Source organism: Cetorhinus maximus, chromosome 1 (assembly GCF_964194155.1).
Source record: "Cetorhinus maximus chromosome 1, sCetMax3.hap1.1, whole genome shotgun sequence".
Taxonomy (NCBI): Eukaryota; Metazoa; Chordata; class Chondrichthyes; order Lamniformes; family Cetorhinidae; genus Cetorhinus; species Cetorhinus maximus.
This window is the reverse complement of record NC_135879.1, coordinates 215,223,332-215,248,489: the sequence shown is the minus strand read 5'-3', so window position 1 is coordinate 215,248,489 and position 25,158 is coordinate 215,223,332. Positions and strand designations below refer to the sequence as shown.

Here is a 25,158-nt window from a genome sequence, read left to right as displayed (position 1 = left end):
AACTTTTTGAACAGTAAGAGCTGGTATCGAACAAATATGGCTGCCATTTTATGTAGAACAAGACTCCACAAACAGCAAATGAGATAAATGATCTGTCTTTTGTAGTGTTGGTTGAGAGAGAAATGTAGAGCAGGACACTGGGAGAATTCTTCATTTTTCTTTGGATGATGTCATGGGATTTTTGTCCACCATAACAAACATGAAACTTATCCAAAGGTCAACACCTTTGTAGTTGCAGTTCAATGTCATTACTGCATGGCAACATTGGTGCTCAATTCCTGAGTGAGCTTGAACTCACTCTTCTGGATGCCAGGTGAGAATACTGCAAAGTGGTCAAGTCATACTGTTCCTGAAGCTCAATAGTACTGTAATATCCTACAAAACCCCCAGAAGCTCTGGAATTCAGGTTGATTTTAATAGCCGGCACCATCAAAACCCAATAAATGTAGCTAATACAGTTGTTTAAACCTGAGATATTGCACAACATCTGCTAAATATAGGTGTGATATTTTCCTGTCTTGGTAGCAGATATTTTGTTAATGGCTAAAATGCCTTTGAATCAATATGTCCACCATAAGCCACCATGTTTTTAGTCTGTGAGTTGATGCTTGAGTTTGATATTGGTAAAATTGCTGAGGTTGTAATTGTTGTCACTTTTTTCTTTAAAAAAGAGCAGGAGATTTTTGTAGGCTTGTACACATGCCAGTTGTTAATTATTTAAAGAAATTGTGGTTTATTCTATATCTCGGATCTGTAGATTCAGCTTGGATCTGTTGTGCTAAAGTTCCAAGTCAACCAGTGGTTGCCTCACTTTTTCAGTGCAGTTGAGATTTCAGTGTTGCGCTGCCATTCCATTTTAAGTTGTGCATTCTGGAAAGCTCTTATTAAGCATCCATTTCAAAAATATATTCTAGCAGAGTACCAATCAGATATTTATTGGCATAGCTTCAAAGCATGACCTTTTCCACGTGGACCAGAAAAGCAGACAACATTTGGATATTTGAGTGCTTTCCAGGTTAACCATCTGTGATGACGGACTGGTCAAGTCACCCATCTCTCCACAGCTCCCCTTTGGATTGAATGGGCATCATTACTAGTTGGACCAAGGACCGATTCCATGATAATTTAACAGTAAACTTGATACATTAAATTTTGGAAGTCTAAATTGGTTTTCTCTGTAAATTTGCCTTGCATTTGTGCAGGGACAAAAGTGATAATGGTTTGAAAATTTCACTTGTATGCAGTTATGTAAACTGATGGTCTATTGGTCCCTGATTTTTTTAATGACACAAAATAGACTAGAAACAAAACCTGGTGTCTTATCTGCTTAGTTGCGCATTACATTTAGCAACCGAGCCAGCGAGGGAGTGCATTTTTTGGAAAATATTGAGAAAGTTTATTAAGTGGAGATTAAATAGACCATTTTTTGATTGCATCCCGTTCTGAAATATTTGCAAAAAAAAATTAATTGAATATTAAACCCCTGATTTTCCTGTTGAAGCCACAACTAGTGGGCAGTCACAGAAGTGAAAGCTTTAATTTACAAGCCAAAGATTCTTTTTTCTACTTTTTTTGTATATTAGATGGCATGAAGGGTGAAGGAAATTGTAAAATTGACCCTGGTGATTGCTAGGAACATTGAAGAACTTGGGGCTCTTGGTAAATCACAGAATATTTGTAACCTAATGCATGCTCTGACTGCCCTGATTCAGCAACTGATGGTTAACTTTGCATTTGAACTTCTACATATGAAAGCACAGTCCCAGGGGGAAAGTACAGGGGGTGGAAATGGCGCAGTGGTATTGTTCCTGGGCTAATAATCCAGAGACCCAGGGTAATGCTCTGGGAACCCGGATTCAAATCCCACCATGGCAGATGGTGGAAAATTTGAGTTCAATAAAAATCTGGAATTAAAAGTCTAATGATGACCATGAAAGCATTGTTGATTGACATAAAAACCCATCTGGCTCACTAATATCCTTAAGGGAAGGAAATCTGCCATCCTTACCTTCATATGACTCCAGACCCACAGCACTGTGGCCCTCAGAACAAGGGCAATTTGGGATGGGCAATAAATGCTGGCCTAGCCAGCGACGTCCACATGTCCACATCCCATGAACGAGTAGAAAAAAAGTGACGACACTGTTTGAAGGGAGTTCCACAGACATAAATTGCATGTGTTTTGCTGAGACTTCTGCAGAATTTTTGGATTGTATAGCATGTTAAGGTGCAGATATGGCATCTCTTGTGTTCTTATCATAGAGGTGAATGTTTGGCTAAAATGTTATCAGATTTTCGGGTGCTTTTTCAGTCACAGTATTGTAGAGAACTTACATCCTCGCTGCGGGTCTCTCCTTGGTCTCTGGATTACTAGTCCAGCAACAATACCACTACGCCATTGCCTTCTCCCCTGTACTTTCCCCCCTGGGACTGAACTTTCATATGTAGAAGTTCAAATGCAAAGTTAACCATCAGTTGCTGAATCAGGGCATGGATTTGAACTATCCTCTTTGAATTCCATTGGTCTTCTTGGATTTTGATTGTACTGGGTACATTAGCAAAAGAGCCGAACCTTTGAGGTTATCATTCATTGTATATTTGTCATTCTAAATTGATTCATTGCTTCTTAATTTATGCCCCTTGGTGGACTGCCATGCCTTATCTTTTGGTAAGAATGTGAATGAAAGAGCACGTTTTGATTGTTTTACATAAGCAACATTTATTTTGTGAAGGAAATTAGATGTAACTGGAGGGCTGCCCTCCAGAGGGTGCTTTGACTAAAGCAATAAGACCCCATCATGGCAAGTTTATGACAATGAATAAACTTAGAAACAAAATGAACTTTTTTACGTCTAGCATGTTGTAATAAATGAGAGTTGAAAGGGACTTAAGCTCCATGTTAATGTTTCACTAATCACCATGAGAATAAAGTTTATGCAGATTTTAATAACTCAACATAGTGCCAAAAGAATGAATGTATACCTATAGAATTGTGGAAAAAAAGACTTTTTTTACTTGATCTTTAACTGTTAGGTGGGAAGCTAGAAATAGGAGTCTAATATTCTAACCAGGCACAGGCAATTTCCTGCTATATAGCTTGGGATGCTGACAGGGGATGCAATCATTGTGGAAGCACTCCCATCCTAACCAGCAATGGCAGAAGGTGTTGTCTTTTGTGGTAAATTCCCACTGGTGCCAAGATAACTTAAGTCTCTGATCTCAGTTCTGTTTTATTTTTGAGGCAGAATCTTGACCTTGTTTCTAAAACTGCTTACACCTTTCACATCTTTAAAATCATAGCAGATATTTGTTTACTGTCCCAGTGTAGTTCCTTAAGCTTGTATGTTTATACAGTGAACGTGGAAGTTTGTCATTTGCTGTTGAGCTACAGGAAACCTGAAGCAGAACTCACACTGCAGCCATAGCTTGGTCATTTTATCTCTTATACTTAATCAATATGACATAAATCTAATAAAACCTTTAGAAAGTTCCTTGTTATTTTTTAATTTTTGACTTGCTTTTTCCACAGTCAGTACTAAAAATAAGATTCCATGCAAGAGTAGTTCATCTTTTTTTACCTTGTCTGATTGTGCTGCATCTATAAATTCCACTTTGTAAACGTGCATTTTAACAAAATAGATGTTTCTCAGTACTGATGAAACTGGCTACTAACATTGACTAGAGGCAAAATTCAGCAAAAAGTTAAAACTTTTTTTTCCCCCTTCCAGTTGAATCAAATTTCAGCTTTTCTTTAAAAAGAAAGCAGTATTCCTTTTGGTAATTTACAAGAGGCTAAATTGATTAAATTTGTATTTTCCTTTCTCAATCTGATGGTATTTTTATTAATTACATACATAAAAATTACAGTATTTTGAGGACTGAAAGGAATCCTGCTGTAGTTGGTAGGTTTTCTCTATTAGGGACAAGAAGCCTTCCTCAAATGGAAAAAGTGGTTTTACTTTTCATAATTATTTCCAAAATCAGTTGACCATTGCAAATTATTCTTAACAGGTATTGTATCTAATATATCAGTAATATTTTACTGTCAGTAGATTGGGCTATATCAATTAAATGTTCACAGAAGAAAAGTGAATGTAAATTTATTTAAAAACAGCTGTAATACAAGTCTGTTGTGTAGAATTGCTTTTTGATAAGGCTGACTGAAAGGGATCCTGTCTCTTTAAAAGGTAAAATGGGTGTGTTGTAATCGCTCTTATCAAATGGCCTCAATGTCTTTCAAGCTGCCAACAATCGCGCAGAGGGGACTGCAGGCACTGCTGCCCAAATGGCTGGACTACTGGACAGTGGGATCTCATGGGAGCGGAACTGTATCGGCAATGTCCTGGAGGAAGCAATGAACTGTTTTGCGGAGATGCAACGGCAGACAGAGGAGAGATTCCGGATGTGGATGGAAAAGCTGACCCGCTTGGACACTGATGAGGACACAAAACAGCAACCGAATCGACAGGAACTCAAAATGCCAACAAGGGGCTCTTCAATGCCGGCTCCTAATCAACCCAGCACATTTATGCATCTGCCCAGTAACCATTCAAATCCACAACAATCATATAACCCTTATGTGAACAACGATCCAAATGCTGATAGTCCGCCAGCATATCAAATGGCTTTCAACAACAACCCGTCGACTGGGTTTCAGGAGAATGGAAACTCCTCTGGTCAGGATCTCAATCATTCAAATCTTTAAACAGTTAGAAATTGAAATCTTACAATTAAACTCCCAGAAAAACTAGAGTTTTTAACTACTTAGATTTCTAAACATCATACATGGGTAGCAATGCAGTTTTTGTACACAATGCAGGAACTTCAGTGGCCAGGTTGTTAATCTTAGAATGACTGCTTGAAATACAGAATTTTAAAGCCACAAGTCACCATGATAACTATAACAACCTACCTCTGATTTTACCTTTGGTCACATTGTAAGGCATAAAGACTTTGCTAAATGTAACTGTTCAATTAATCAAAATTATAACTTTTAAATTGTCCAAGTTACAATAACAGTTAAATGAAAACTACTTTTACAATTTCAAGTTACTTATTAGGTTAATAAAATACAAAATTACATTTCAGGTTGGTGCACCCACAAGGTTCTGATTTTGCACATCTGAGACCATCCCAATTTGCATGAAGTGACCAACAAAAGCCCAGTAATTGCCATCATACTTTGCCTAGATAATGTGAGATGGGGAAATGCTTGCCAAAAGATGAAGTTGATGATGCCTCAGCTTTGCATTTTACAAAATGACTCCCTTTCCTCTTTATCTCTTATTCATCCAGTGCATTTCTTACCTGCCTCCTCTTTTCCCTGTAAACTTCTACTTTTTTTCTGCCCCCCTCTCCGGTCCTTGCACTCCAAAAAACCTCACTAGTGTCCTTGTTTTTTAAAATTGATGCTATAGAAACCTGCTTCATGCCTGATGCTACTAGTAAGAACTGAAAGTAGAGATATATTTTGAAGCATGTTTAAAATGAGGTTGCAGTTTCCTCCTTTTTACTATTTTCAGTACGGATAATGGATAGACAAAGCCTCTGAAGCTCCCATCACTTAGTACCAGTGGTACTGTGTGCTTTTTTTTTCAGCTAGACTGTGTTTCCATCAAAGTCACTGCACATTACTGTAATTCCTTGTTTGGGGTGGGGCACTGATTGCATGGTCTCACAGTAACCAACAGGAATTGAAAATTGATCAGTTCAGGATCTGGGACTAACCTTTTTGGGTTGCAGCAGCAGAAATGATGAGTTTCAAGTCCATTAAGCCAGTGATGAAAGTTATGCCAAATTGTGTTTTGTCTAATGCCATGATACTAATTTGCATATAGTTGTAGAAACCTAACACTTGTTCACTCAGGTTTAGAATACATTGACCCAATCAATGTCCACAATATGTTGGTGCATCTTAAAACAATCAAAGTGTCCTGTTGAACTGTCACTTTACTTGGACAATTATATCATTTGCCTGTAAATATTCTTTTCCTAACCTGTATTGGATTTGGGAGACATCATAGATTAACCCCCCTCAGCCAACTGATCTGAATAAATCGAGCTTTGAATTGTCTCTGCAGTCTGCAAGTGCAGTCCATATTTAGCTACCTCCCGTCACCCTGACTCGTCAGCAATCCCCCACCCCTCCCCGCCTCCACAAAATATTGGTTAAATGGTTTCTCAGTGTTGAGGTCTCATGTTCATTGTCATATATATATATAGAATAATCAAACAGCCAGGAAATTTGGCATGCTTTCACCCCAGTTGAAATGCGTTTTAAAGAAGGAAAATACTGGGGATGCTGGAAATCTGAAACAAAAAACTGAAAATCCTGGCAGTCAGGACTCAGCAGTGAGGCAGCATCAATGAAGTGAGAAACGGTTAACATTTCAGGTCGATAACCTCTTATTAGAATGTCAGAAATGTGTTTTAAGTTGGCCAAATATTTACATTAATCTTCAATTTTAGAACATCTAATAGCAGCAATAGAACTGATCCCGGTACAGTAGGTTATTTGCTTCAAACTTGAATAAATAAAATACCCAAATGTCATTAAAGAGTGGAGAAATAAATAAAGCTTTTGATTACTGATACCCATTGCAGACTGAGCCACAGGTTTCCAACTACTTGGATTGTGCAATGAGGTTATAAAAGATAATTGGAAGATACAGATTATAAATTTGGGATGTATTTTACTGACACCGCAAAATCAATGATTGCTTGACCGAAATATACATGTTATGATATAGAATATCCAGGAGTTCTTACTTTGCATATAGATCCGATTTCATGTAAAAATGGTCCTGAACATCTCAATGCTTATGATGGTGCTGACCTTATCTTAACTTTTGATCCGTGGTCTTTCCTGAGATAAGTTCTACCAAAGTGACAATTGGAATCTGTGTCTGGGAGGGTTTTCTAGATGAATAGGCTAAGATCAACCAAATGGCCTTTATCATCTGTATTTATCTTGTGACCTCAGCTCAGGCAATAACAGGTTTTGCAATTGGTATCACATTGCCCCTAGGCTATAGAAGGGGGAAATGATCAGCTAGGGCTCTTGTGATTGCTGTCTGTTGACTCCTTTTGGAATGCACATTTAAATGTCAGCTGTGGGCAGATTTGGCTTAGCTGTACGATTTTCCAAGGTTGCCAAGTTCACCTTTAAGTATTGCATATAAAGAATGCCCAATTGACTGAAGTTCATGAGGGCTGTCTGAGGTCATCTATCCTAGCATGAAGAGGTACTTTCAGGAGCAGAGGGAAGCAATTTGGAAAGAAATGCAAATTGGTTATAGGGGTGAGGGATAAAATATTTCAAAGCAAAAATATGTTAGATCACCATTCTCCCAGTGAAATGACCATATTAATATAGTAGGTTCACAGTATTAGACTATGCTAGTGTCAGGGGCATAATGAAATGTATGTATGTGAGTTTTACCCTTATGTCAATAAGCCGTTCGTGAATGTGTGCCATTCTGTTAAACAATTGCAATCTAGATAACTGAAGTTTAGGCTTAGTTACATTTAGCATCTCAATTAAAGCATGGAGCTTCCATAAATGAGAGTTCTTTTAAAAAGCAACACAAGGCATGTTCAAATTCAAATTTTCAAATACGCTCACTGAGGTAACTTGAAGTTCAGTATTTCTATGGTTTATACAAAATGACCACATGTCCAGCTGCTTTAGTTTATCCATTGCATGTGCTGATAAGCCAAAGTTCACACTACAAAAAACACCCCCCTTTGGGCAATTCTTATATTTAAAATTTCTTTCTAAAAATAGTACAGCTGAAAAAGGCTATACATAATATTTAACGTACATTAATGCAGAAACGTCACTGTAGATGGATTTCTGGGAAGCACCATAGCCCTGAATAACAGCCTTGACCATGGTGTTAGCTTTTTGCGCCAGTATTGAGAAAAGATGAAGGAAAGGACATTCTGTTATTGTGATGAAGAATGAATATTGCATACCTTTCCATTAGAAGTAGGAAATGTTTCATGAGTGAATTCAGGTGGCTAGTTGAAAGAATCTGTAAATCCAACAAAATTCAGGGGGGAAGGGGTGGGTGGCCTTTTGAAAACTGAGTTGTGCTGCTCCTAATTTTCTGAATTTCATTTTATGCTGTTACTCAGCTTTCTAAGTTTCCTTGCCTGTGTTCCATTATACTGGATATCTGTCATTCCTAAAGTTCACAGGGACAACTTCATGGCATGGAGCTTTTTTACGGTCCTTTGGTCTTTGCTGTCAAATCACTGAGAGTTTGGTGACTTTTCAAACTGCTTTTTAACCAAAATGCTTTGTATGCCATCCTCTGTGTTTCTCCAACATTTATGTGACTGCTACCAATGGTCTTTTCCATCACCAGAAATCCTTCTGTAGTTTTGACTTCATACAGTATTAGAGAAAGTTAAGCTTAACTTGTGTTAAAGAGTTTATAAGAATCTCTCTAACAGCCTTTCTGCCCCCACAAAAAATGCGGAAATATCCACATGACATGAAGTATTGCAACATCTTTTTGTTGCTATATTAATTTTTAGGGAATTGGAACTTCTTATGGAATCAATAATTTTCAACTAAACAGCCATGTAAAATTATTTCACAGGCAGGCAATTTTTCTGATGTTCTGATGTTTCATTCTGGAACAATTTGAATTTGTACATTTTTGGAAGAAACCTGTCACTAATTTTTATATATGTGGCATGTACTCCTTAACCATTGTTCTTTATCCCTCATTTGGCTGCTGTTAAAAGTGATCTGGAACATATCTCTTGGTGGCCTGCCTGAATTGAAGTTTAACTAAATTTGATTCCATGGCCTTTTCATTGTTGCTGGTTTTTAATTGTTTTCCTAGGTCCCCAGAGTAGTCATGCCTTGGTTGTGGCTAGCTGGCTACTTAATGTGCCAAAAGCAGTGTGCTGATGACTCCAATCATTCTTTGTAGTTTGGACATAGTTTTCAGCTATTGTTTTATTTTGTTGCTAGCTATCCAAGTAGACAGATTAATGCAAACAGACAGATAGCTGCTAGACTTTTGTTTTCCGTGGGGGTTTTGGGGGCAAATGGAAGAGAAAAGCAATTCTATAATGATTTTTATAGTGCAAGGTTTATTTTTTAAAATTGTAACAATGTCATGAGTGGTCATGGTTGGTTGTTTACAGCCCTGTCCCCATTAGTTTGAGTCCAAGCACTTCCTAATGCTTAAGATAGGACCCAGAATTTATTAGCTGTTATTTCAGGTAAGGGATGTCTCTCTCCAGAGTGGGGAAAGAAAGTACTGGGCAGCTTTAGATACCCTCCTACCTTCTCCTACCAGCCAAAGTATAATTGGAAAGTCACAATACAGCACCTGTTTATTTGTTCTGTTTCTGTTATGGTGCGATATGCTGTAACATTATGCAACCTGAAAAGTGCCACCTCATATGCAGGTTCGTGATATAAGAGAAATCCAACTCCCATCAGTCTAGATTGAGATGCATTCTCTTTCCCCCCACCCTCTTCTCAAAGAATTGTTTTGAATTCCACACTTCCTTTTATTTGGTTTTGTGGATTTACCAGCATGCTAGCGATTAAAGCAGTCTCTGAAATCTGTGGCTCACTATAATGATGAATGTAAAGTAACTCCAAAGATGATATTCTTGAGCAGATTTTGAAAAAAACAACTCAAGTTGATCAATGGAGGTGGGGTTTCATCTCTTTACTCTGTTACTGAAGCTGCTACTTGCACTGGAACAGTGAGTTATTACACATCTATAGACACTAGTTGTGGACAACATTTACAGTGCAATCTGCTTTAAAAACAATAAACTCTGTACTAGAGGTGGACACAAATGCCAGAACCTGTGATTTGTATTTTGAGATTGATTTAAATTTGTGCATTTTTTGTTTGCATTTTAACAGTTTTCACTACAAGCTTTCAATTCCGTTTGTAATTTTTTAAAAAATGTTATTTTTGGCTTCTCTTTTCATACACTTATATTTTGATGTGGCTATGACTTTAAGCTCAGAGTTTTGGCATCTTATGAGACATCACATAAGAAGTAGGAGTAAGAGCTCAGTAAGATCATGGCTGTATTTCTACACCAAAACCTGTTGGGACACACTTATGGAGAAAGATTGCTTCAGAACTAGGAATAAAGTTGAGAACATCAATATCTTAACTAATCATTATTTTAAAATAAGCCTTGCAGTTGAATAAATAGGTGGTAAAAGATTACAAAACTGTTTTTTACAGACTTGATCCACATGACAATGTACCAACCAATTGTTCTGTCTCAGAGTTGATTGTCATTGTTACAGCTTTCAGCATTTTTTAAAAGGTCATAAATTGAAGGCACTATTTGTAATGCTGCTGACTGTAGAATCAAGAGAAAGTGTCCTCATTATTTTGTCCAATCACTATGCCGAATCTTGTGTAAGACATGATGCTGAGTGTTAGACTATTCAACATGTTCTCAGTCTCGAGCGGTTTCTGAATAATCAACAGCAGCATCCTGACCAATATTCCTCAGTACTAGAGTATGGCGGCCAGTTTTACCACAGCGCAACTATTTTTGGCTTAACTACTCACTGGTTAAACTTACTGAAACTCTGAGGTGCAAGTAGGGGCGAATCTTGAAATTAGCAGTATTGCCTTACATGTGCGTGAATTGTTAGCTATCAAATGGCATGCAGCATAAAGTAGAGAAATAGGATATCACTTTCAGAAACTTATGCAAATAAAATGTATATCTACAAAGAAACACAGTTTTTTGTGGGAAAGCGTTTCACATAGTCTTAGAATGTAAATTTAGCCAATTAAGCGTGTGCTTTTTTTGTTTCCGCATGAGCCACCTAGTCTCATCCAACCTTCCTGCTTGCTTCTCATACTTGATATTCTTCACGCAACTATCTAATTCATTCAAAGTAAAATTTAGACTCTATCAACAACTGTTTATGGCAGAGAATTGCACATTCTAATCACTCTCCTGTATAATTTTTTTGTTGGAAGTTCTCTTTTAATTCTTTTAATTATCTTGACTTAATGCCTTTTTATTACTGTCTTTCAAACCAGTGTAAAACAACACATCACTACTATAACCATTAACTCTCATCTTTATGAGCTCTGGTAAAAAAGCCTAAACTTCTCAAATTCCTTCTTTCCTCCATGGCAACATCCTGATGAATCTACCTGCTGTTCGTTGTCTTAAACGTCTTTCCTATAATATGTGCCTCAAACTGTACAAAATTCTCTATTAGTAATCTAATTTGACATCTTCAGCATTACCTGATTTATATCCTATGCCTCTATGTACAAAATGGAGGATTCAGTTTCTCTTGTGTGCTTGAACTGCCACTTTTAACCTCCTACGTATCTGCACTTTGCAGAAAATTCTGCAGCGTTTTTTTAAAAAATGCATTGAAATGTATTATTGTGCAGTTACATATTTTGTCATTGCAAAGAAAATTCTGTTTGGAGATTCGCCTTTTCTAAACAAAAATGTTTGAAGGCACTGCCTCTTCTAAGAAAGTTTACATTTTTTTTCTCCCTAACCCTTCCAGTTTTAATTTCTGCCAACACTTATTGCAACTGCTCCCCAAGTTATAGGTTAGTGTTTTTTTAATCACCTAGTTTAACCGTAATGGATTATTATTGTGTGAAACCCTACAGTAGCCATCCTTAAACATTTCTTATCTAAATACAAGCTGTATCTCCTTTTAAATAAGATTTTAGTTGATTTTAATTTAAAGATGGCTGCCTTCTTAACCCTAAATTATGGTCTATATTAAATCTCAGGTTGCTTCTCTAAGGTTAAGAAGGATGTCCCTTTTTTAAATGAAAATGCAGTCCACTTGAGCAGCACTGGCTTAATTCAGATCTAGGGTGATTATTTTTTGAAATGACTAGAATACTTGCTGGTCTGTAATATTTAAGTAGCAGAAAAGTTACAAACTCAAATTTTTATCCACATAATTTTAATGACCAATTTAATAATTGGTTTAGATTAACATTCTTGCTTCACCATCACTTGCATTGTGGGAAGTGCCCAACAATAATACAAAGTTTAGGATGACACTTTCCTTAATGGTTTGCAACGTGTCAAATGGAGTAAACAAGTTATAACCCATCGTCATTTTGTTGTAAACGAAGGCTCCTCTGTTTTCAGATGCCAGGGCCTTTGCAAAATCACAGATAATGTAGTGGATCTCAGTAACTGATGTCCAGGATTGTTGTTTGTGTCCACCTTTACTTTCTAGGGAATTGCTATTGCAACACCTTACCTATGTTACGTAACGGTATTGTTTGCCATGTACTTTATTGCCAAAAACCCTGTAAAATCCAGAAGTGTAAAATACTGCAACTTCAGTGAAAATAAATTGTTGAAAGAGTAAAACTCCTTTGGCTCCCTCACCTTCTGTTTGTACTGATGTTTCCAGAATGTAGTGTGCAATGTTGTAATGTGCCTGGTGCAATAGCATTTAGTATGTTCCGAACCAGGAAGTAAGATGCATTTCAAGACTTGAGTATTCATGTAACTCACTTGTCACCTTAACCTTTGTTTGTTTTTAACCACGAGTATTGCAGTGGAAATTACTTGCAAGTTTGTAACTTCTATTCATTGTTTTTTTTTCGGGAGGGGGTGAAGTTTATGTTGAGTAATATAGCTAATTCCTGTATAATTAGTGCCATCAAAGAAAACTAGCAGAATCCATTAAAAAATAAGACAATCCCTTTGCAAAAGCCCAGGTAATGTTTCTGCTAATGGTGAATAAGAGTAACAGCAAGATTCTGCAGATAGCGTCGAAGAGCCTGAGGTTTCAAATAACTGTCAGGTAAATGACTCCTGCAGTCTCCAGCAAATGGAAGCTTTTGGACTTGAAGGCTGAAGATACACCAAGTGTAGTGTATTGTGGAGTTGGAATTATTCATGTAGCTATCTTCACCCTCTTCTTCAGTTGTGTACCTGAAGGCAGGTCTTTGGTGATTATTCGCCAAACCATGGCTAATTGCTGTGATTTTTTTACTACAGGTAGGGCAAGGATGCAGGTCTCAAGTCTACCTCAGCTGGAACGGGGATTGAACCCCATGCTGTTGGCATTCATCTGATCCATTTGGTAGCCGCCTAGAGAACTGAGATAACTGTCCCAAAGTACCTTCAGTGCTCTCTAAAACTGTTTGTATTTTCAGCAACCCCTCCCCAGTGGCTGATTGCTACCAAATCCCGGAGAAAGCAGTGGCTACAGGTAGAGGCAGTAATACATATATTTGTTTGCCCATGGTAGTTGAGCCAGTAAGGATTTGGTTATAATTGCTCAATGTTTACTATTAATTCAGACCCTATATTTTTATTTGATCCATTTTAATTTTATGGTTGTTGGCTTCAGCCTTTTCCCCCACTCTCTGCCATTTTTCACCCCCTCTCCATGCAATCAACAGTACAGTGGAAACTGAAGATTTTCTGTGGGACCTGACCCTGTTCAACCATGTTGCTGATTCCCTCATTTTTAATTCTTGTTGCCCTTTCCATCGAGAGCTGTGAACTCAGTGAGCCATCAAGATAGTTGGGCTATTGCCTCCAGCTCTGTGTCAAGTTTTATAACAAGTGCCTTTTGTTGAGTTGAGATGATTCCCTCTACTTCCTTCATTGTGTCATCTTAATGTCTTTGATCGATGTTAGAGAATTATCCTTTATTTAACATGCTGAAATTTTTCAGGCATTATTTTGTTTGGAAGTGAACTAATCTTGATTAACCAGATTTAATTCCCATTCTGAAAACTGATCTTTACACAGGAGGCTTCATGATTGAGCTTAGTCATGTAGAGAGGCAAAGAGTATTTTTGCAGTGTAGATATTATATCACCTCCCACAAGTGGGATATATCCATGTGTTATGTGTAAGGAATAGAATTGAGACATCTTTCAGAAGATGCTGCATGTGAACCATTGACATTTTACAACTGTGAACTCTGGTTTTCCATTGCTGTGACTGAACAGGTTACAGTAAAAATGAGAGTCAAGAACCAAAAGCAATTGTCCATTCATTGTAGAAAGAGCAGCCAAAACATGTTCAAGAAACAGTGTTTTGTTTAAACAACATCTGCTATTGCATCTGGCACAAATCATTCATAAAAATTGTGAAGGTTCTTTGAAATGAAGCACCCTTAACATGTAGAAAGAGGTTTTTTGGCGTTTCATTTCGATATTGCATCAGTCAGCCATCTTGCCTTTTTTCCCCGTAATTAATCTTTATTTTCTCAATGAAACCAATTTATCAATATTGTTCTTGCAGTTGGCTCTTGGCTTCTTACTGTGAAATCACCTGTATATAGGTCACTAAAGTAGTATTTTAGATGACCATGTAAATGGTATCATCATACAAGTTTTGGCACTAAATTGCTGAATGTATACACTATTATTAGGCTATATTCTTACAAAATCTTTTAAAACATAATTTATTTTTGAAACACCCCCTTGAGCAAACAGAATGGTGATCATTTTGGGCACCATGTTTTCATTTGAAGGGAATTTGGTTCCCATGAAGTGAAAAAGTTGTAAATATTGATTAAAAGCACAGTGCTCTTGACTTTTACAAAGTTGTTGTATATGAATGTCAAAAGTTAGCTAGCCAATGTGCTTAATAAAAGAGCACCTCTGAGCTGCACCACAAACAAAATCCTAAAGTGAATAGGCTTTGTTCCCCAACTCTGCCAACCCCAGATAAGAGCATTTTAATGCTGTCTCAGAATACCATGGTCCTTTCCCTTATCGTGATCTGCACTAAAGCAGTACCTTTCTTAAGCTCAGCGACGTGTTGTTTGGTAACACTGAAGATGCAGGACCACAGCTGCAGAAATAACCAGATGTGCCTATACTATCTGAATCTGAAGACTGGAAATATTTGCCAAACATGTTTTAAAGGGTAGGTGCTGAAGTATTTATATTTGCATGTCTGTACTACTGATGGATGTTGCATGTCATTAAGTGTCTGTTCTATGTATTAATTGCCTTTGTATAAACATTGACTGCAAAAAATGTATAACTCAGTTGGTCGGTGTTAATTTGCTTAGTTCTGCATCAAGACTGGATATGATTATTTGTTGGACTACATAATCTTAGTTTGCATCACAACAACGTTGTTTTTCTCAAGTTCAGAGCTTAAATAGCTCAAACAAGCAGTTTGGTCTGATAATTGCGTAACTAGAGATTTTTTGCATGACTGGTACTTGGGTTGCAGTAAGAATGCAAGGAGAATGCTACATGAGAATTATGCTTGGATCAGATATGCATTTTTTTTTACCAGCTTGATCATGATGGCCAAATTTTTCTTCCTGTTGATGTATTTTGTGATGCATTGCACATTACCACACTTCTGGCCAATTTTATTGATAGTTAAATATTTTCTGTTGATTTAAAGGATCTCCATATTGAAAATGCCTAATATTTGTCATCAAATTTATTTCACCTTTTTTATTTGGAAAAAATAAACACTAGGTTGACTCCTGTTGCTAAGTGCATGTGTGCCAGCATTAAATGAGGATAGGTTCAGAAGCTGCTGTGCTACCCAGCTACGATTGAATAGCATGCTAATGACTGCCAAGGCTCACAAATGGAGAATGACCACTGATGCGAGGTATCAAAGCTGCTAGTATCCTTGATACTGGATCTTCTCAGGAGTTGCTTTATTTGTATGAAATGAGAAGGGGAAAGAAAAGCTGATTCTAAGCATGCATTCACTACCGTTGGCATTGTTGTTTGGTACATTGCACAAAATATTTTTTTCATTCTGATCATGTTTTTCAGCCCATAGTAATTATGTTGAATAAAATTGCATGTTTGTGTTTGTAGTCTTTGGCAAACCATCTGTGAATATCAAATGTAGACTGTTGCAATGCTGTACCATTCTCATACTCTCGCCTTTGCTGATGAGGTTGTTTCAAATTTAATTACTTGATTTTGTTCTGTTGGTACTCTGCCGATCAGTACAGTCCTGCTGTTTGTAATCTCATCTTCACTCCAAACAATCCTATCTTCTAAAATGTATCTTCTGACCTACATTGCAGACACAAGTAAGGCAGATTAAAGTATAATGAGAAAAATGGTATCCATGTCATTTGAAATAACCCCTTTGTGGTTATTAGACCTAAACTGTATATTCATGAAAAGCTGTTAGCACTTTATAGATTTTAGATAACTATCCCTTTGGCATCATTCAGAAGTATCAACAAAAAAGCAGAATATGCATCAGATAAATGTGGACAGTATATGATCTGGTGTGACTAGGATCTGATAGTTTCATCAGACCCATTCTTCTGACTTAGTGGTTAGTAACCCTTTTCTCTGCCTTTCCCAAAAAATAATTTCTAGAATGTGTTTACTGTGAGTATTTTCAATTGAGTCAATCATATAATGTAGTTGGTCATTTGAGAAAGAACTGATGTAATGGACCATCAACATGCTTCTCTCTTATTCTGTTAACTCAGATAACCTTCTGCTAGCTATGTTATTATAGTAATATAATTAAGGATTGGCTTAAATGCTTCATTCTATAAAGGAAAAAAAAATCTTTATAATCAAGTATGGAAGCAAAAGTGCACAGAAAATCTGGGTGGGAATTAACTGTTGTTCACTCAATTGTATCAACACTACACAAAAACCATTATACTTAAATAGGGGGTTTTCCTTTATCTGCTTATTAATGCAATGAACATTTCTCCAATTGGTTAATCCTACCACTAATTTACAAATGTGATGGCTTCTAGTTCATAGCAATCATTAATGGCTGTGTTAAGCGTTGTCAACAGCACATGACCACCAAGTAATATTGAATGGTGCAACTGTTTAAAGCCCTTGTGTTTTTGTGTATGTATGCCTATGAGCCTTCAAATATTTTAATTAGTACATAAAATGAAAGAATACATGCACAAGTACATTAAACAATTTAGGTGTGAATGGGTATGTGATGCAGCAAATCAGATGGGTATAAAGTTAGCTAACTTGTAAATGGAAGTGAGAAGTTGGCTGCACTTTTAAGACTGTATATTTCTATTCCCTATTACCCTTCATCTCTAGACACACCACCAGATGCACAGGTGGGAGATCTTCTCTCAAGCTATCTCTCATTGCTACTGTTCATTGATTAACTGGGAAATATGACAGTATTCCTTGCATGGCTTCATCTGTTTCTTTGTCTCCCTCTCTCCTACCCCCACTTGCCATAAGGCCACATGGCAACTCCACCTGATCGAGAGTGGGAGGGCGAATGCTCACATGGTGCAATGTATTGCTGCTCCAACATACTGTTGTCCAATTTTCAAATTTCTCGTAGTATAAGGTGGTAAAGTAGAGGTAGTGAAGGTCATTTAACAACCAGACAAGATTATTTTTAATGGTAGAAAAAAAACCCCTCATGTTCCTAGTTTGCCATTCAAATTTCAGTCTCGCAATCATCTTTTATTTACATAATTCAAGAAATACTGGTGTGCAGTTGCACTATTAATATGCTTCTAGAACCATGAAATTGTATCATAATGCATTTAGCAGTGAATGAGTTAAATTGAGAGTAATAAACACCAGAGAGTCACTTACAAAACAGAACTCCCATCTCGGTTCAGTTTATCACCCTAACTGCAGGAATGAAATTTAAGCATTGGATGTATGATCTAATTGGCAAGATGATACTGCTTTGAAAGCCTTCCTGTGTACCTATTTGTAATATTTAATATAGAGCTTGTAGGGCATTTGTCAGTGATGAGTAGATGTCTAGACATCAGCTGGTGCTCTTTCTAACTTCATACACAACAATGTCCATATTGAAGGATTGCTTTTGTAATGCTTACAGTTTTTGATCTGATAATTCACAAGTTATGAGAAGGAAATAACAGCGATTGGCTAGCATTTCATTCAGTTAATACCACCAAGCCCTTTTATTATTTTGCCATTGATCAGTCTCTTTTTTTTAGTGGTCAGTAAAAACCCCTCTCCATATGAATACAGTTTATGTGCTTATTTAAAAAAAACATTCCCAATGCTTTCCGCATACACAATTATCTTCTTGCGTAAAATAATCATAGCATTAACTTGCACAGTTCCTTAAATCGTCTCCCTTTTTTGCACGCACATTTTTGGATGTAACACCATATTTCTGTTGTTGCTGTGCCTCATATCCATGTATCTGCAGGAATCAAAATATTTCTAAACTGGCTGCACCAGAGCTATCAGGCCAATAAAAGTATATAATTGTTGTATTCCTGTGGTTTCTTGAAATTATTATCATGTTCTACAAAATATGCATTTTAAAATCTTTCTATTTGGGAGAAGAAGAGTTTTTACTTTGAGGTTTTTAAATCTCTGCATCTCAAATCTGGTGCACAAATTGTTTATGAAAACCAGTTGGCAGCCTAAGTTTGGGATTGGTATCTATTATTTGGTTCATGCATGTGATGTAAGTTTGGATCAAACTTAGATTAATGCATGATGCCAGCACATTTCACACTAGTATGCCTTAAGGACTGATGAATTTTATAAAGGATAGTCATTAGGAACTAACCATTAGCTATTCTTATGTGATTGCTGCAATGTGGATTTGAAGGATTCAGGTACTTGATTCTAAAATTGGAGATGTAGGCTATAAAATATAACGTCAAAACTTCTGACTTGTAGTGTTAATTTGTCATAAATATAAACTGAAAAAAAATTAGTTTGCACTCAGTATTGAAGGGCAGGTTGAAGGTGTTCCAGATGTGGATAATTTACAACAGGTACTTTGAGTAGACCAATCTAAGATTATGTAATGCTTGATGGAATACAATTACTAGAGGCAGTCAAGAGAAAGACCTTTGCAAAGTGAATATCAGAGGTTGAAAAAGAAGAGCCTTGCTTAAAGTAACAATAGCAGAATAAATGAAGCAAGTTATCACTTTAATTTTCAGTGAGGTATACATTATTCTAGCAGCACAGAAGACAGATGTGGATTAGATGTGGTGGAACTTGTATATGAATTTTACTGCAGCCTTGAATAAAAATGGGTATTAGCAGAAAGTGGAGGAGTTCCCTCAGTCGCAGAGACTCTAGACCTGAAACCCCTTTACAAAACACACCAAAATAACCTGGCCTCTTTACTTTAAAGAATACTCCTAAAAACTGAACTAGAACCCACTAAACTATCTGTTTAAAACAAAATCTTGAACCTAAACATAATCTTTGTCACCTCAAAAAATTTTTCCAGTTATACTCAACAAATGACTTCCTCCTTAGTGTTTGTGATAGCTAGACAATTTCCAGATCAGTTTTTCTGATCTTGACCACCTGTACAGCCCAAATGTTCTTCCCACATTTTATTAGATTGCCTGTCATTTGGCTTGATTCCTCTTCCTTCATATGTTGGCCAAAGTGTACTGACTTCAGATGGGTGCAGGCCTTTATACCAGTTCTTTCCTCCTCTCCCATTCAGTTCAGAATTTTGTTTTAAAGTGTTCAGCTTGTGTTGTGCAAGATGAGGATTTTTGCTCCTGCCATACAGTGTCTTTTCCGACTTTGGCTGTGCTTTTCTGGTTGGAGAGGTGCTGAGAGATTGTAGAGAGATGGCAAACCTGATCAGTTTGGTCACCTCATAGTGTGACAGGTCTAGTATTATCTTTAGGTCATCGCTTCACTGTAGAAGATGAGGGCATGAAAGTATCCTGATGGAAAAAGGGAAAGATAAAGGACTAACTTCAAAATAAAATTGCCCTGTATAATTGTGTGCTTAAAATGCACGTTCTTGAGCTCAGAAACCACTGACTTCTGTCTCAGCTGAATTTTTTGTACAATTGCCTCCCGCTAACACTGATAAGATTTTATTTTCTAAAATATTTTTGTGAGGTGTTAAATTTAGCTGTACCAAGAATCTCCTTGTGGAGATGAAGTCCCATCTTCACATTGACTATACCCTCCTTCATGTTGCGTGGCACTACCATACTAAATGGGATAGATTTTGAAAGGATCTAGCAACTGAAAACTGGGCATCCATGACATCATAAGCAGCAGCAGAATTGTACTCGAACACAATCTGAAACCTTATGTTCCGGCATAGCCCCCACTCTACCATTACCATCAAGCCAGGGGATCAACCCTGATTCAGTGAAGTCTGCAGGAGGGTATACTAGGAGCAGCAGTAGGCATACCTAAAAATGAAGTGTCAACCTGGTGAAGCTGCAACACAGGACTACTTGCATGCCAAACAGTGATAACGGTATTCGATAGACAGCTAAGCGATTCCAGGTCAACAGACCAGATCTCAGCTCTGTAGCCCTGCCACATCCAGTCGCGAATGGTGGTGGGCAATTAATCAACTAACTAGAGGAGGAGGCTCTACAAATATTCCCATCCTAAATGATGGGGGAGTCCAGCACATCAACACAAAAGACAAGATTAAAGCATTTGCAACCATCTTCAGCTAGAAGTGCCGAGTGGATGATCCATTTCGGTTTCCTCCTGAGGTCCTCAGCATCACAGATGCCAGCCTTCAGTCAGATTGATTCACTCCATGTGATGTCAAGAAACGGCTGAAGGCACCGGATACTGTAAAAGCTATAAGCCCTGACAACATTCTGGCAATAATACTGAAGACTTGTGCTCCAGAACTAGTTGTGCCCTTAGACAAGCTGTTCCGATACAGCAACAACACTGGCATCTACCTGGTGATGTGGAAAACTGCCCATGTATGTCCTGTCCACAAAAAGCAGGGCAGATCCAATCCAGCCAATTACCGCCCCATCAGTCTGCTCTCGATCATCAGCAAAATGATGGAAGAGGTCACTGACACTGCTATCAAGTGGCACTTACTTCTCAATAACCTGCTCACTGACGCTCGGTTTGGGTTCCGCCAGGGCCACTCAGCTCCTGACTTCATTGCAGCCTTGGCTCAAACATGGACAAAAGAGCTGAACTCCAGAGGTGAGGTGAAAGTGACTGCCCTTGACATCAAGGCAACATCAAAGAGCCCTAACAAAACTGGAGCCAATGGGAATCGGGAAAACTTACCACTATTTGGAGTCATACCTAGCACAAACAAAGATGGCTGTCGTTGTTGGTGGTCAATCCTCTCAGACCCAGTGCACCATTTCAGGAGTTCCTCAGGGTAGTGTCCTAGGCCCAACCATCTTCAGCTGGTTCATCAATGACCTTCCCTCCGTCATAAGGTAAGAAGTGGGGATGTTCGCGGATGATTGCACAATATTCAGCAACATTCGTGACGACTCAGATACTGAAGCAGTCCCTTCCCATATGCAGCAAAACCTGGACAACGTTAAGGCTTGGGCTAATTAGCGGCAGTAACATTCGCGTCACACAAGTGCCAGGCCAGTGACCATCTCCAATAAGAGAGAATCCAACCATCACCCATGATGGCATCACCATCACTGAACCCCCCACTATCAACATCCTACAGGTTACCATTGACTAGAAACTTAACTGGACCAGCTATATAAATATTGTGGCTACAAGAGTAGGTCAGAGGCTGGGAATTCTGTGGAAAGTAACTCACCTGCTGACTGACCAAAGCCTGTCTATCGTCTACAAGGAATACTGCCACTTGCCTGAATGAGTTCAACTCCAAGAACATGCAAGAAGCTCAACACCTTCCAGGACAAAGCAGCCTACTTGATTGGCACTCCATCCACCGCCATGAACTCCCCTCCCTCCACCACTGACACACAGCAGTAGCAGTGTGTACCATCTACAAGATGCACTGCAGCAACTTACCAAGGCTTCTTCAACAGCACCTTCCAAACCTGTGACCTCTTCCACCTAGAAGGACAGAAGCAGCAGATGCATGGGAGCACTACCACCTGGAAGTTCCCCTCCAAGCCACTCACCATCATGATGTGGAACTATACCTCTGTTCCTTCACTGTCACTGGGTCAAAATCCTGGAACTCCCTCCCCAATAGCACCATGGGTGTACCTACACCACATGGACTGCAGTGGTTCAAGAATGCAGCTCACCACCACCTTCTCAAGGGCACTTAGTGATGGGCAATAAAAATGCTGGCTTAGCCAGCGATGCCCACATCCCGCGAAAGAATGAAAAACAAGCCAAATGTTCAGCCCTGGTTGAAAGCACCGATCTAAAAATAACATGTAAGTTCACACATCTATGTTCCATTCTCTACTTTCCATCAAGCTTTTGGCTTGACAAAGACAATGTAGCCTGGGATGAAGACTCCTAAATAAACAGGCTTTTGTGATATTACATGTTATATTATGAGAAACATGCTTTGTAGCACAGGTTGGTTCTCTCCTCCTGCCCTAATTTCTTACCTTTTTCCCTCCCCGCAAATGTTATTGTGAAATGCATTTTGACTAGGAACTGGTCAGTTTGCCCATTTAGATTTTGAGTTCAAGGTCAGAAGCTGGGCTCCTCACATGGGAGTGCCAGCTGACGCTGCCCTTAATGCTGTTTCCTATCTTTGAAGCAAATATGTGGACAAGGTGCGTCGCAACTCATTATAAAGCACAATATGATGGATATGCTAATCAGTACAACCAAATGTGTCTTGATGATTTTGCTTTGCATCTTTTTTACATAGTTGCATATTCATCTCACATACCAACTAGAAAAGAGTAACTGAGGTAAAGTGTTGTTTTTAAATTGAGGGAAGATAGTGAGGACCTGGGTGGGGCACGTACATTCTACAATTCCCAAAAGTGCCAAAATGGGGCCTGTGCTGATTTAAGTGGGAGATGAGTGTGAGTGAGAATATTGCAAAACAGAATTGTAAAAGATTCTACATTTAAGCAAAAATTATCAAGAATACAAATGATAAGGGCTATTTATGTAGATCGTTCTCGGGAATAGTGTGCCTGTTATCCTGCCCATTGTAAATACATTTTAAATTGTAAATACCATCATACTGCCATTCTTGGTCATTGGTAGTATATGTGTGTGCGTATAACTGCAGTTCCTGGTCAGACCACGTCTATAGTGCTGTCCACATTTAATGCTTTATTTTCAGATTATCAACTAACGTGTTTGGGAGTTACTGATGAATTTGCAAAGTGCTTTGAGCCTGTAAAGCTTTTTTTCCCCTTCCCCCAATAATGCATTTTAATTCAAAAAAACTACTGTGTGGCTATTTCTTTGTTCTAGAAGCTACCTTGCTTGTGCACTTGCTGGCTATTGTACTGCGTTTAACAAAGCAAGGGATACAGGAGACCAAGAAATGGAGGAATAGTAGAGTTTCATCACTATAGAAAACATTGTAAAATCTGAATTATTTTAGTTCACAACTTGAAGTTATCACAATTCTTCCTCCTCTTCCACCTCCCATTCTCCTTCCCTTCCGTACATGTAAATGAATCATCCATTGTGTTGTGTGTTCTCAGATGGACCTCCAGTGATAGCACACTATGATATTTCTGACACTAACTCCGACCCAGATGTTCTGAACGTCGACAATCTTCTTGCAGCTGCTGCAGTTCAGGAGCAATTCTCTTTTGGACACCACGAGTTCAAGGTGAACACCGTTAGGAACAGAGGACTGCTGGAACAATGCGTAGCAGGTCAGTTTAATGAGAAATGCACTTGCCTGTGTTCTGGGAAGTAATTTTGCTGTTGTAACTACATAACATTAAAACTGGTATTAACTATATTAATTCATTATGAGCCATTTTATTACTCTGCCTCCTGAGTTGGATTGCTTCAGCAGCTTTGGTGACAACGATCTGTGAAATGGACTAGCATGCAAAAAAAAAAACGGCATAAAAGGACATTAGGCTGTTCAGATCAGTCCCATCCAGCCATTGCTGCAACTTTATACACTCATCCTCTACCTTTCCTGAAAGAGAGAGAACAATCTGTGGCTAATTTTGGAAAGCTAGGAAATTCTTAATTTGAAAACATAAAACATGCTGGAAATATTCACCAGGTATGGCAGCACCTGTGGAGAGAGATACAGGAGTTAATGTTTCAGGTCAATGACATTTCATTCAGATTCTACAGCAACTCCACGCATGAGTTAAGTAGTTTCACCCAAAGGATGGTGCTTTCAGGAAATAAATTTTGCTACCTAACCTAACTCTTTGCCTATGGATTTCATTGAAATAGCTTTCCTCTCCGTTTCAATTCTATCTAACTGTATTATATCCAATCCATTCACTACTTTGCCTATGTGCTTTTCCGGAAGTAAATAGCACTAATTCTTGGAACTTAACCCTATCTAGGATTTAGTGCATTTCTGGACATCCTGCTCTGCATGTCTACAGAGCCTTTATATCCTTCGCTATAGTTGCAACCAAAACTGGAGCACTAGTAGAAATATGCAGGAATATACTAAGAATCTCTAATAATTGTCTCACCTTACAAGTTTTCATACAAGAAATCCCTTCCTACCAAAGGATGGACCATGGATCTATTATTTCCAGGGCCCAATTTCCTCCCTTTCTTAGATAACAGGATCAAATGAATAATCCAGCAATACATGGGAAGCAGCCCAGACCCCTGAGCTGTTGAATATGGGAGATAGCCACTGCATTACTTCCTCCATTTCCTGGCAATAAATGGCATCAGGACTTAGAGCACTATGAAACTTAAGTGAATTAACCGCAGCCATTTCTGAAGCTATTTCTAATAAACAATTTTAGTTACACATTTATCCTGAGAAGCGAAATCTGATAGAAAGTATCTTTATAGGTCATCAGCATTTCTTTAATCTACAAACCTAAACTTACCTCGACAAATCCCGCAAAGAAAAACATATCCCTTCATTGTTCTGACTTACCTCAACTGAAATATGCTTTGCTGCAATCGTATTTTTGTTTAATTGACATCTGAGCATTTCTAATGATGGCTTCAGTTATTCTCAGCTGTTTTTATATTAATAAAGTTATACAAAATATTTACAGTATAGTAGCAGAGCATCTGGTCCAAATGGTCCATGGTGAACCTCCATATGAGCCTTCTCTTACCCCTCTTCTTCAAACCTCTATTCATGTAATCCCATCAAGATGTTCTTCTAGTCATTTCTATCATGCTTATCTAGCTTCCCCTTGGATGCACCTATAACATTCACTTCAACTAGTGAGTTCCCTTGAATCTACTTCCTTGGCAGCCAAACCTTTTAAGCTGAAAAAGTATTTTGTTATGAATTTCCTCTTTTAACCATTTTAGGCTTTGCTTTGCTTTGCTTTCAGCACCT

General features: G+C 38.1%; 1 protein-coding gene across 7 annotated transcripts in view; it reads left to right on the top strand.

The window, feature by feature from the left end:
- The window catches only part of ark2n (arkadia (rnf111) N-terminal like PKA signaling regulator 2n), an 88,576-nt gene that overhangs the window by 43,188 nt on the left and 20,230 nt on the right, over positions 1 to 25,158 (top strand). For 5 of the 7 annotated variants that reach the window (XM_078552998.1, XM_078552978.1, XM_078552969.1 and 2 more), the window contains one exon: positions 23,348 to 23,524. In XM_078552998.1, coding sequence (XP_078409124.1) covers positions 23,348 to 23,524 — 177 coding nt within the window. Of the gene's footprint in view, positions 1 to 4,241; positions 12,379 to 23,347; positions 23,525 to 25,158 lie in introns of those variants that run through there. The other 2 variants (XM_078553019.1, XM_078553009.1) reach the window with 1 other exon arrangement.